This window comes from Columba livia, chromosome 1, assembly GCF_036013475.1.
Source record: "Columba livia isolate bColLiv1 breed racing homer chromosome 1, bColLiv1.pat.W.v2, whole genome shotgun sequence".
In the NCBI taxonomy this organism is placed as follows: domain Eukaryota; kingdom Metazoa; phylum Chordata; class Aves; order Columbiformes; family Columbidae; genus Columba; species Columba livia.
In genome coordinates, this window is record NC_088602.1 from 210,815,437 (window position 1) to 210,829,744 (window position 14,308).

The 14,308-nt window shown below is 48.1% G+C and overlaps 1 protein-coding gene across 2 annotated transcripts in view; it reads right to left on the minus strand.

The window, feature by feature from the left end:
* Window positions 1-14,308, minus strand: part of AHCYL2 (adenosylhomocysteinase like 2) — a 101,219-nt gene that overhangs the window by 10,978 nt on the left and 75,933 nt on the right. For both annotated transcript variants that reach the window (XM_065049387.1, XM_065049388.1), the window contains exons 4-8: window positions 14,155-14,255; window positions 12,744-12,846; window positions 11,687-11,781; window positions 5,703-5,809; window positions 3,288-3,404 (exon numbers count right to left, since the gene is read on the minus strand). In XM_065049387.1, the coding sequence (XP_064905459.1) occupies window positions 3,288-3,404; window positions 5,703-5,809; window positions 11,687-11,781; window positions 12,744-12,846; window positions 14,155-14,255 (523 nt within the window). The remainder of the gene's footprint in view (window positions 1-3,287; window positions 3,405-5,702; window positions 5,810-11,686; window positions 11,782-12,743; window positions 12,847-14,154; window positions 14,256-14,308) is intronic.

The following is a 14,308-nucleotide window of genomic DNA, read 5'->3' on the forward strand; positions in this document are numbered from 1 at the left end:
CATTCCGGGCTATTTTTAGCACACGAGTAAATAGGTTAGCAGCGCAGGGAAGGTGAAATTCCCTTACATTTCCGACCGAATTTCGATCAAAACCACAGCGGATTTAATTGCATCTCCGCTCGGATTTCTCTTGGCCCAGTTTGAGATGCCCGGGCCAAACTTCAGTCCCAGCGTACCTCCCCATAAGGCCCGTCAGGCATCACAAGTGAAGACAACAGGATAAAGAAGATTTTTGTAAAGATTTTAAATGTTTCTGAGCCACTGACAGCAACTGCTACACATGGAACACGGAGCTGAAAGTTGAGTCCTTACACACTCAAAATTTGGGGGTGACTCTTGACCGGGCAGCCGACCCCGACAACAGAGGCTGCCTTGAATCCAACGATCACAGAGCAGACATGGCCGTAATAAAGGTGAAAGGGCTACTTAATTAGAAGAATTACTTCATCAAGATGTTTTCATGGAATCACAGAAGGGTTTGGGTTGAAGGGACCTTTGAAGGTCACCCAGTGCCACCCCTGCCATGAGCAGGGACATCTTCACCAGCTCAGGTTGAGGAAGTTGAGATGGGGTTGAAGTTGGGTCAAGGAGGTTAAAGAGGTTGAAATTGAGTGGGGGAGGTTGAGTTGAAGAGATTGAGGTTGGTTTTGTAGAATCTTGGAATGGTTTGGGTTGGAAGGACCTTCAAAGCTCCCCCAGTTCCCCCCCTGCCATGAGCAGGGACATCTTCAGCAGCTCAGGTTGCTCAGAGCCCCGTCCAGCCTGGCCTGGGATGTCTCCAGGGATGGTTCATCCACCACCTCTCTGGGAACCCGGGCCAGGCTCTCACCACCCTCATTTATTCCATTATTGCTTCTAGCAAAGCCCAGTTAGCGACACTTTGCATCTTGGATTATGCTGCTCCACATCTCAGCTTCACAGGTTGTACATATTTTGGAGACCTGCTGATGATTTTGATTGAACTTGTCCAGTTTTGGTGGACAGGAAGAGCAAGAACCACTGGCTGTCTTTAGTGTCAGGTTCTGCAATCACAGAATCATAATTTGGGCTGGAAGGGACTTTCAGAGGTCATTTAGTCCAACCCCTTGCAATGACAATAATAAAACATCTCGTTATGGAACAGCTGGATAACATCACATTGAAAGGGAGCCCAAAATTTAGTCTTTTGGAACAATGAGTGATGGAAATATGGGGAAGAAACCACACCTGTTGCAGATCACCCCGGGAAGTATATTGGGTGGTTCGCTAACTCACATGGCACCTGCACATGTTTTAAAGATCATCCTCTGGATTTGGACACAGCGGTTTTACAAACAAAGTCTTCTTCACTTCTCCTGGCCGAAGACGACCACTACCTAGAAGTCCACTTCAAAACTGAGGAGATAAATGAAGCACTTCACTACAAATCCCACAAGGTCTGGGAAAAGAGATGTTAGAGGAGACCCCGTGATCACCTGCGTTGGGTCTCCAGATCCTCTGCCAGATGGAAGGCAGCGGTAGCACAGGTGAACATCAATGGCCAGATGGACTTGATTAAACAGGAGACATTTCTACGTCAGCAAGGAACCAAGAACTGCAGATCTCAAGACTTCTTTAATCTTTAAGCCACTCCAAGTCATCAACACATAACAAAAAGTCTATTCTCTTGAAGTCTTCTCCATGGAGGGCTCCTCCTCTGCACCACGAGCAAGCTTTCCTCTGGTGTTCATCTCATCAGCATCAATGTGCATCTGGAATGTCCAATTTGTCCTTGCTTCTGCACTTACTTGTCTACTGGGACTATAATATGTCATAGTCTGAACTGTAAGAGTAAAACTTGTCCTAATCTTGCTTGGCTTTGACAAAATTTGGCAGCGGGGATGGTGGGGACACGAACACCCAATTCCATCAGAATACATTTTAGAAAAGAGAGGAAAAAAAAGATCCCCGAGATTTACACCCTCTCTAGATCACAGCTTCAAGTGTTTCACTCTGCATCTCAAGCCCAACAGTCTCAGAAGATACATCGTGTTCCCGGTGCCCACGTATCCGTCAGCGGCTGATTCCCGTCCAACCCTAAAAACCACAGCACGGTGGGGACGCTGCAGCGCTGCTCCCAGTCCCACCGTCCTGCTGGGGCTTTTCCGGGGACAGGGAGCACAGAGGGATGCAAACACTCTGCTCCTTGCTCACATGGCTGTGAATCCTGCAGGATCGGGGTTCAGTCAGAGTCAAGTCTACACTTCAGACACGTAACTGTTACAGCACAAAGTCTTGCTCTGCCACAACCTCTTTGGTTTTCTTTCTTTTGATTTATTGTTTATCCACAGGAAAGGATGATAAAATGAAACTAGAAAGGCAAAACCAGGTTGTGATGAAGCAGTTGCTTGACAACACAGATTTGTAGAATTATTTTGGTTGGAAAAGGCCTCCAAGATCATAGAGTCCAACCATAACCTGCCCTTGGCACTGCCTCATGTCCCTGAGAACCTCATGTCCGTCTGTTCAACCCTCCAGGGCTGGTGACTCCAGCACTGCCCTGGGCAGCCTGTTCCAATGCCCCACAGCCCTTTGGGGAAGAAATTGTTCCCACATCCAACCTCAACCTCCCCTGGTGCAACTTGAGGCTGTTTCATCTTGTTCTATCATCACCCTGAGAGCACAAAGGCTCGCTGAGCTCCCTCGAAGGGCACTGGGAAGTAAGTGTCTTCTGTCACTATGGCTGATAAACCACCTGATGTTGGGAAAAGAGAAGACGTTCTTTACTCAAAAGGAGGAGCAGTAGCAGAATTTAAGTGGTGTCCCATTCATACATGTAGCTGAGTTAAAAATATTGAATTTAGACTTCTAGAGATGCCGAGGTCTTTGCTGCAAGATCATTCATAGAATCATAGAGCAGTTTGGGTTAAGGGACCTTCCCAGCTCCCCCAGTCCCCCTGCCATGACAGGGACATCTTCACCGGCTCAGGTTGCTCAGAGCCTCGTCCAGCCTGGCCTGGGATGTCTCCAGGGATGGTTCATCTACCACCTCTCTGGCCAACCTGGGCCAGTATTCTCCTACAAACAGAAGATTCCACGTTTGTTTTCTGGTGTGCATTGGAGAGCTTTACATACAATTGTACAAATAAGCCTTAGGACCTTCTGAGCCGGTCTCAAAATGCCTTGCAGATAGAAATAACATGGACACATCAGTTGATCTAAAATGACCTAAAGTGGCAGGAAGGAGATACCCACGGAGACAGTTCCCTGTGGGGTCTGACATAACCCGAGCAAGGGACACGGCCCTGTTTGGGTGGCCACGCACATACCCGTCCAGGATGGACTCTCTGCAGCAGTACAGGTTGTCAAACTTCTGCTTCGTGACCGAGTCATTGACATTCATGGCTGGGACGCAGAGCTTCCCCGCTTTGGACAACTGGTACAGCCTGTCACAAATACGGGAAGAAAGAGACGATCAATGGAAAAATATTTTCCTACACTCTACTGTTGGGTGCTCTTGAGACCTTGTTTAGTTGGAGTAAGCGGTGACCATTTAGAGGGTCAAAAATCACCTTTTACCAGGAGCTCATTTCAGGAGAAATAGCACACAGAATCACAGAATCACTGGAAAGGCCCTGGAAAGCTCATCCAGTGCAATCCCCCCATGGAGCAGGAACACCCAGATGAGGTTACACAGGAAGGTGTCCAGGCGGGTTGGAATGTCTGCACAGAAGGAGACTCCACAACCCCCCTGGGCAGCCTGGGCCAGGCTCTGCCACCCTCACCCCCAACAAGTTGCTTCTCATATTCAAGTGGAACCTCCTGTGTTCCAGTTTGCACCCATTGCCCTTTGTCCTGTCCCTGGTTGTCACCAGAAGAGCCTGGCTCCATCCTCCTGACACTCCCCCTTTCCATATTGATCCCCAGGAATGAGTCCCCCCTCAGTCTCCTCTTGTCCAGCTCCAGAGCCCCAGCTCCCTCAGCCTTTCCTCACACGGGAGATGCTCCACTCCCTTCAGCATCTTGGTGGCTGCGCTGGACTCTCTCCAGCAGTTCCCTGTCCTGCTGGAACTGAGGGGCCACCACTGGACACAATATTCCAGATGTGGTCTCCCCAGGGCAGAGCAGAGGGGCAGGAGAACCTCTCTGACCTACTGACCACCCCCTTCTAACCCACCCCAGGTACCATTGGCTTCCTGGCCACAAGGGCCCAGTGCTGGCTCATGGTCACCCTGCTGTCCCCAGGACCCCCAGGTCCCTTTCCCCTACACCTCTCTCTAATAGGTCGTTCCTCAGCTTATACTGGAACCTTGTCACTTGTCCTTCCCCAGACATTTGTTCCCATTTCCCACTCCTACTGAAGAACCACCAGGCTGGCAACACACATTTCACAAAAACGTCAAATAGCAGATTAGAAGGTGCTCTAGACTCCATGTGCCTCATAACTGCTGATATTATGACCATCCTCTGATGTCCTCAAAAGGATAAACCCCCAAATCCTGCTTCAGATCACAAAAGATGAGGGTTCTTGTAACTTATCAAGCTCTTACAGCTCAAGCAGGAATGGCCACAGAGGGTAGAGACTCGCAGCAACACGAAGCTGCTGCAACCACACCTGCAGTAAAACCTCCCTCTGAAGAGCAGCAGGAGTGTAACCACCACGATGTCGAACAAGAAGCAATCAGGCTGGAGAAGACCCCAACCTGACCTCCTGCTCCTGAGAACACACTGAGCTCACAGTACCAGCAAAACCACTAAAAATGAATTTAAACACTACACTGTGGCTCTGAAGAGAATCTGGAAACCATCTCCCACTCCAGAGCTTGGGCAGGAGAACCTGCTCCCTCAGTCAGGCTCTACAAACCACCTCCGGGTCTGTGGACCACTTCATTCTTGTGCATGTGCTTTGTTCTTGCACCTCTCTTGTGCCCAAATGGGGAACGATTCCTGATGCTAAAAATGTTATCGGGTCCTTTTCTTGACCCCACTGGCTGCAAACTGGAATCGGTCGCTTCCTAGTTTCAAGTATTTCGTTTCCCTGGTTCGAGGGTTGCCTGCGCCTCTGGCCAAACTCTCGGCCAGCTCTGAGAGCCGCAGCCAAGCTTTTCTCCCTGCAAAGATAAAGAAAAGAGCAGAGTCTGCTGCTCTTCTCCTCAGTCCCCTGTTTTGTGTCACCTTTTATATGATTAACACCACTGGAAGAGCATCTTTGATGCCTCTCCGCACCCTGGGAGCCACTTCTCCTATCACAATTCTGCTTCTGCTGCAGGTCGATGGATGTGATTCCATCATATTTTCCCTTTCCAGACTCCCAGCCCAACTAGAGATTCAATTCCTCTTCCCAAATCTCACTTCTTCCCATAGATGTAGTTTAGGATGGCACTTTTGACCCTCCCTTCTTGTGTGACACCCTCATCCCTTCCTTTTTTCATCTGCAAAACGAGGTGAGATGATCATTGTCCCTGTTTCCCAGGTGGGAAACCAAGACCCTGTGCACTTTTCCCACCAACCCAATGGGCAGTAGGTGATTCTGCTCCTTGTCTGAAATTCAGAGCAGTAGTTCCAAGTTGCTTTCACTAGACGAGAGATTTAAAACAGTTCTTATGGCAAAGCCAAGCCCAAGCTGAAGGAAAACCACAGGGGAGGTTCAACATGCAGTTGAGTCTGTGGCATCTTTTGTTGCTGGTGCCCTGAGGTGTTTTGTGCAAAGCTCTCCGCGCTCACAGTCCAGCCTGTCCCGGTACCTGTGGACACCGGTCACGCTCTCCTCGACTATCCCCTTGATCTTCTTAAACATGTTGGGGTATTTCTTGTAAATCCAGTGAGTGAGATCTCCTCCGTCATCCAAGATCTGTAGGAAAAAGAACCACAAGGTCACCGCTCTGGAGGTCCAGTGAGGCCTGCTGACCCCAAAGAGGGATAAAGCACAGGCTCAAATCACTCCTAATCAAGCCCATATTTTGGCATCTCACATCCCACATGTGACAGCTCAGGTGAGAGGACTCAACTGTTCAGAACAGGAAAGTGGCTTCATCAATGTGCTGGAAAGGGAACGGGTCAGACAAACCCAACAGACCTTGATGTTCATGGTGAGGCCAGAGGAAACATGGAAAATTGCTGTGGAAGCTCCTCTCTCCTCGTCTCCCAGAAGCACAGATGAAAAAGCCTTCGAACCACACAGAGTCATCAGCTTTTCTAATAAGAGTGCTAATGGAGGAAGGAGGAGGAGGAGGAGGGAGAAAGAGGAGGATGGAGGATGGAGGAGGAGGATGGAGAAGGAGGATGAAGGAAGAGGAGGACAGAGGAGGAGGATGGAGAAGGAGGAGGATGAAGAAGGAGAAGGTTGGAGGAGGAGGATGGAGGAGGAGGAGGATGGAGAAGGAGAAGCATGGAAGAGAAAGAGGATGGAGGAGGATGGAGAAGGAGGAGGATGGAGAAGAAGAAGGAGAATGGAGGAGGAGGAGAGAGAAAGATAAGGATGGAGAAGAAGAATGAAGGAGAAGGATGGAGGAGGAGGAGGAGGGAGGAGAAGGAGGAGGGTGCAGAGCCACTAATGCCAATTATAACGCAACTGCACCATAAAACACTGTGTTAAAAATACTGAACCTTAGACACAACAACTTTGGGTGTCTGCCCATTTCTTCTGGCTTTGAACCTCAACCTCAGAACTACAAAACTCTTCTTTATCAGATCACGAGTCTCCTGAGCCACCCGTTTCCTCCTAATGACACATTGCAGGGGGGAGGAGAAAGCCTGAGACTTACTGCTTTAATAAAAACATCAAAGATGAGGAAGTAAATGTGCCCTTTGAAAACGTGTTCTGGAAAGGACAGACTTGAAAACAATTCAGTCACAGAAGTCTAAAACTCGCAGTGAGAAGAGGTGTCTTGGAGCTTGTCTGTTCTCTGCTGGTGCTACAATCATCCAACATATGGGAATACCTGGTAATGGCTTTGGACACGAACATCGTAACACCGCTGAAAGTCCAACACGTCCAGATACACCTTTGTGTGGGCTGACGTTTTCCGGGTATTTTTGTGATGTGCTATAGCGTCACCGGAATAACCAAAAACTTTAAGCCAAGGCTTATTTTTTACCCCTGTAAGTACAGAACCTCCAATAATTGCAGAAAACAGTGATAAACTGTGGAGTTTATTTGGAGACTCGGTGTTTGTGTCCTACGTACTTGTCTCTTAACAAACGCGGCCCCAATGCCAAGCACTCTGGGGCATCCCCTGCTGCATCTCAACATGCGCCCAAGGAGGGTGCTGAGCAATAAACGCTTCCGAGAGGGACCCACTGGTGTGTCTGGGAAAGAAGACACAAGAAAAGGAAAAAGAACCCAAGCAGGTGCATTTCCCAGAGTCCTCCTGTCACCCAGGTGGCCTCAGGTGACCCAAGCAAGGTGGGAAATGTGGCAACCCCCGTTAGACTCAGAATTAAGAAAAAACAGGGAGCAGGTTTCACTGGGCGGCAGGGGAAATGCCAAGGACTCGTGCTGGCTGAGAGCATATCGCCCCATATTGTTATTATCATCATCATCATCCTCGTTGTATGCTCCCTACACCAACGTCAAAGACTTCTGACAACATCATCACCACCACCATCATCATCCTCATTGTATGTTCCCCATGCCAATGTCAAAGACTTCTGACAATATCACCATCATCATCATCACCATCATCCTCACCATCATCATTCTCTTTTGATGGTCCCTACACCAACGTCAAAGACTTCTGATGGAATGATCATCATCATCCTCTTCTTTGCATGTTCCCCTCACCAACACCAAAGACTTCTGACTGCACCATCATCCTCCTCTTTGCATGTTCTCCACAACAACATCCAAGACTTCTGACTATACCATCCTCCTCCTCTTCCTCTTTGCATGTTCCCTACACCAATGTCCAAGACTTCTGACTGTCAAACAAGCTCTAGTAACCTACTGGTGGGGTGTGCAGGTGTCCTAGAATGCAGATGTCATACCCAGGCAGAAGCGCCTCTGTTCACTGGCCAGTGCTGGAGCTCAGCAGGGACCCTCTGCCGCATGTGTCTTCAGTTCTCCACCAGTGTCTGCAGCCACCGAGAAGAACTGGACACTCCCACCACGCTCCTGTGACAGAAACCCCATTGAGGGCACAAAGACGACGTTGCTGAGCTTTGTCACGACACAATGTGGTGGCTGCGCGGAGCCACTGATCTGTCATGCGTGGGCAAAGAGCTGCTTGGAAATGCTGCGTTGAGGTTCTCCATGGGCATTGTCTTGGGCACGCTGTCAGGGACAGAACTCTGGATAACAGCTCCAGCCACAAGACCAAAATTAAGTTGCCCTGAGAGGTGGTGGCTGAACCATCCCTGGAGACATCCCAGGCCAGGCTGGACGGGGCTCTGAGCACCCTGAGCTGCTGAAGATGTCCCTGTCATGGCAGGGGGACTGGGGGAGCTTTGAAGGTCCTTTCCAACCTAAACTTGTCTGTGATTCTATGATCACAACCTTTTTCTCTCTAAATTGTAGGATCTTCCACCGAAGATGAACGCTGCGTGTAGCAGCTGCTCTTCCACAAGTGTCTGGAGAACACATGGTGTCCTACCAGAGCAGAACACGCATCTTCCACACAGACCCAGCTCCCCGGCGTCCCCACGGACCTCAGATCCACCTGGAAGTGGAGGCAGGTGAGGGTTAAGTGGGCTGAGCAGCTCCCCGTGGCCAACCGAGCTGGGTATTCAGCAGCCGGGCTCCCAGGACGTCTTCATTTCACTAATCCCCATTTAATAGGGCACATAATCCTCTTTCTAAGAGAGAATTCTGGGGGCTGGCAGTTTTCTTTTTCCTAGGAAGGCAGGAGACGGAAAAAAGACAAACAGCAAGTCAGTGGAGGAACTTTTATCTCAGAGAAGAGGATGCTGGAGTCATCATGCCTGTAAAAACATCTTCCTATCATCACCGCGAGCCTGCAGAGATGTTTCTTTTTGGAGGTGTGACCATCCCCTGACCCAAGCACCAGGAGATATCGAATCCTGCTCCTCCACCCTGAATTGTTATGATTTTTGACTGATCTGGTGTATCCATATCCCCTTGGTAGGTGTATCCATATCCCCTCGGTATGTGTATCCATATCTCCTCGGTAGGTGCATCCATATCCCCTCGGTAGGTGTATCCATATCTCCTTGGCAGGTGTATCCATATCCCCTCGGTAGGTCTTTCTCTCAGTGCTTTTCTCTCCAATTAACCAATTCCACGTTGCCATCTGCCAACGAACATCTCACCCTGTCCCCTTCCAACTCTGTTGGGTCAACAGTTGATACTGTGGAGCTGATCTCGCTAAGAACAAGCCGATTAAAATGAGCCAGGATCAGGTCAAAACACGGCTGGAAATAACTCAGTGCGGAAAAGGGGTGGTGAAAACACCAGGAGGTGCTGGGAAGCCTTGGTCAGAGGTGGCGTCGAAATGCCCCGCTGGCAGCCTGGTCCCGGATCACTTTCTGTTATAAAGGAAGCCAAACCAAACCCTCAGTCCTGCAGACACAGTATTTTTCAGAAAATACTAATAATAAGAAAAAAAGAGGCATTCCTGTCCAAGCTGAGCACTCCTCTGAAGGTCGGCAATTCTCATCAGAAAACACAAGGTCTCTATTTTTTGGAGACACTCGGTATTCATAGCTACCTGTCCTCATGGACTAACGCTACACAGAAGCCCAAATATTGAATATTCCCATTTTTGGGCTGTAAGACACCCCTATTTATTTGCGATTCAGCTCCATCATGCCTTGCAGTGCCTACCTGGACACGGGACTGGTGGGGCCAGCAAAGCAACTCCCGGATGTATTTCACGCCCTGATTTTGGGTCATTGTGGCTTACAGAAACCTGCTCAAATCTGACCCATTTTGCTTTCTCTGAAGTAGAACAGTGATTGCACTTCTCTTCTGATTGCACCACAGCAAGGAGCGCCACGTGGAACATCTTCAAAGGGCTGCAGGACCGCTAATGACCATCGAAGACGTTGAAAGGTGTCGTTGGTATTTTGTTTATGGGAATTGATGAGAAGACAAGAGACGATTCTTCACCCTGAGGGTGGTGAGACGTGGAATGGGCTGCCCAGAGGAGCTGTGGACGCCCCATATCTGGAAGGGTTCATGGTCAAGTTGGATGAGGATTTGGGCAACCTGAGCTGGTGAAGATGTCCCTGCCCATGGCAGTGGCACTGGGTGGTCTTTAAGGTGCATTCAACCCAAACCACTCTATGACTCGATGAAAAGAGGTCAAATTTGGATTTATACCAAGGTGATGGGCTGCCAGGGGCAGCAGCTCAGGCTCAGTCCTACAACCCGAAGACATTATCTCCTTGATTTGGGATATTGGGGGAAATAGTCTCAACAGGAGAGATAAAACATGAAGCACGGTCTGAAAAGCTGCCACCAGCACAGGGCACAGAGCAGGTTCATCTCGCTTCAGCCCCGAGACTGGAGGTACCAGAGAGGATAATCTTGTCTTGCTTCTTTGGCCAACTTTGCCAGCTCCTCTCTTCTGAAATAACTGTATGAAGATCCTCTCCACACCTGATCTTCACCCAGCGCCCAGCGTCCTATTTCTGGCCTCTAAAACCATGGACCTCCAAAATTAGGCATGCAAATCTCCAGGAACTGATGGATCTGAGGCATTTGGGGCTCCCCAGCAATTATTTCTGTCCTCCAGAAGCAGGTCTGAAAATACACCGATAGATACAGACACGTCACAGAATCAAGAGGTATGAGGAGATCCAATATGCATTTTCTGGTACGTTCTTCAATCACTGACATTTTGGATGGGAAATTATTCCTCCAAGAGGAGAAGAAAGCAGCAACCACGTCTAGACTCGTAGCTTGGGGGCGGATTTTTGACATTCACAGCTTTTGATGAAGGTGACAGCAAGGAATTGAGCAGCTGTCGACCGGGAGGGACAAAAAACCCACCTCAAACGGGCCGATACCGGCAAACAAACAATACAGACGCACTCCTGTCTTCCACCTTTGATTGCTTTTTCTCTAATTTAGATCATAAGCTCAAAACCTGTCGGAGGCATGATGAAAACAGCACTTCTGACAGCTGTAAATTATTCCGCTCACCTAGTTCAGGCTTCTCTGTTTTCCCTAGAAACAAGGGCGGAATAAATCAGCACAGAGTGGAGCTGGGTTACCTCGGGTTATGTGTTCGTACATAAATCAGCTAAAAATCTCAATTTGTTCTGAAACAACAGGCCTAGATAAGAGAAATCACATTGACCAAAAGTGTGAATTTAATCAAATATGGTAAAATGTATGCAACGCCTTTTCAGAACATACTGACTTTGAGTCGGTTTTTCCTGGCTAGATTGAATTAGTTTGGTTTAAACTGGAGCAAGCTGCTTTGGAAGCAAATTAAGCACCCAATAAACTCTGTACTAATGCACTAATGTACTACGCTTAATTAGAAAATCCTTAAACAACACCTTGCTTGGTAGGCAAGACCCACACGCAGAAGTTATTTAACCCACCTCCCTGACTTCACACCTATGAGATAAATGGATTCCCTGCATTGCGTAGTTAATTGTAAAGCACTTGGAAGGCAAGCGCTGTGTCAGCACCAAGCCTTAACCGCTAAGTTAGGTCTAAATTCAAGAGGGAAGCACAGAGCAGCCCTAAACCCTCTTCCTTCTCTCCAGATGAGAGCCACCCGTGCTCCAGCACATTTTAGAGCTGGCCGTGTCTCACCATGTTGGGCTGCCACCCTTCGACGTTGACGCAGCGGTCGATGCACCACCAGAAGTCGTCTTCGGACTCTCCCTTCCAGGCGAAGACGGGGAACCCTGGCACAGAGAGGGAGATGGTGCTAAACCCCGTGCGCTGGGCGCTCCCAGGCCGGGCTCCCCGCACCACTGCGCTCTTGCTTGCAATCTCATTGTTTGTCAACATCTACCTTCTAGAAGAAGCTTCAGAGATACATTGAAGACACACACACAAGGCAGCAGAGAGGACTCAGCTTTACCCTTCCTCATTTCTTCCTCTGCCCCAAGGAAAAGCTCTGTCCGCCACATGAGAGGGCAACACCGTCTCAAAAATAACATTTATTTGCAAAATCAAGCTTTTGCTGCAAGTCAGATGACCTGCCTTCCTGTTAGGCACATTATCCATAAATTGAACCAAATGTATTTTGACTCATGAGCAATTTGTAGACTTGGCAGTGACAGGTTAAGGGTTGGACTTGATGATCTTAAAGGTCTTATCCAACTGATATGATTCTATGATAGTTATTATTAAGCTTCAGTAAGCAAGAGCAGGTAACAGCCCAGCTGGCGGGTTTGGCTTCTTTTGGGTCTCCAGCTCTCATGGTCAAAGCCCTGACCTTACCCAGTATAATAAGATTTGAATTAAGGCATCTCCCAGTTGAGCAGCAACAGGGACAGCTCTGTTTAGTGAATTACGTTCCCCGAAAATTCTCTCTTTCAGCCCTTTTAGGCAAAGTTATGACTCAAATTTCTAGAAATGAAATGAAATGTAGCTTATTTTCTTCTAGAAAATAACTTTCATGTTCACACAGCCCTGGCGGCCAATAACGTGCGTCACTGTCAGTTGTGCTACAGACTTTTACACTCTGGAGAAAAATCCTCCTAAGCTTTTTAGACCAATGGAAGGGATTGATCTGGTGCTGTTCAACTCCCACGGGTTTATTCTAAATCAAAGAGAATTAAGGGAAAAGTATAAGAGATGATAAATGAGCTAAATATGATTGGACAGTAAGCAGAAAGAACAAAGGGGTGAAGGTTCCTACCGCTCTCGGCGAGGGCAGCGGCCACTTCGTTAAGGGTAGAGTAGATGTTGCAGGCAGCCCATCGGCACTGGGCGCCCAGCGCGCCGAGAGTCTCCATTAGAACCTGGATTTAAACAGAAAACATCAGAAAGAGCAACGCAAAGAGCGACATACAATGCAAAGAGCAACATGCAATGCAAAGAGCGACATGCAATGCAAAGAACGACATACAGCAAAGAGCGACACGCAATGCAAAGAGCGACATGCAATGCAAAGAATGACATACAGTGCAAAGAGCAACACACAATGCAAAGAGCGACATACAATGCAAAGAACGACATACAGTGCAAAGAGCGACACGCAATGCAAAGAACGACATGCAATGCAAAGAGTGACATGTAATGCAAAGAGCGACATACAGTGCAAAGAGCGACATCCAATGCAAAGAGCAACAGGCAATGCAAAGAGTGACATGTAATGCAAAGAGTGACATGTAATGCAAAGAGTGACATGTAATGCAAAGAGCGACACGCAATGCAAAGAGCGACATCCAATGCAAAGAGCGACAGGCAATGCAAAGAGTGACATGTAATGCAAAGTGTGACATGTAATGCAAAGAGCGACATACAGCAAAGAGTGACATCCAATGCAAAGAGCGACATGTAATGCAAAGAGTGACATCCAATGCAAAGAGCAACGTGCAATGCAAAGAGTGACAGGCAATGCAAAGAGCGACATACAGTGCAAAGTGTGACATGTAATGCAAAGAGCGACACGCAATGCAAAGAGCGACATGCAATGCAAAGAACAACATACAATGCAAAGAGCGACAGGCAATGCAAAGAACAACATGCAACCGGGATTTTTATTTGCTATTTATGGGAACCTTCTGGGGCATCTGCAGTTGGTTTTAAGCAGCATCAGAGTTGCACAGGAAACAATTTTACAATCTTTTTTTTCCTTTTTTTTTTACAATTTAAAATGGATAGAGTAAGTAAAAACTTCACAGTATATTCCATACGCAGCGTATATGTGTATGTGGGTGTATATAAATAGATATATATGCAGATTGCACTCAGCAAAGTCCTAAATTTAATCAGGAGAAAGAACTCCTGTCCCATATTTGGAAGATAAACCACAGCTCCTGAACTGCGTAACCGCACTGACCACTGACGTCCCCATCTTCCTGTTCACACCATCCAGATAATTTGATTTCCTTAATTATCATCACACCATCTATAGGTATGAGCATCACATCGCCCTGAAGCACAGGCTCTGTTTATCTGGAAATGTTCATAAAGTGGACAGTTCTCTTTATACTCGGTGTAAGGTGCTGGATGCAGGGACTGTATCTCTATATTAACTGCTCGGGGTCAGTTTTAGGGGCTAAGACATGAAAAATCTGGGTCTGTAGTTTCCGGGCTGGCCTTACAGCTGTCTGCGCCGTGATGTGCGTGCAGCCCACGATCTTGGCCCCGGCCAGCGGCTTCTCCCCCTGCGCTCTCTTCCTCAAAGCCATCAGCGCCGGCATTTCTGAAAACCAGAATAAGGCAATGGATAAACCCATCAACGCGACGGACAGAGGG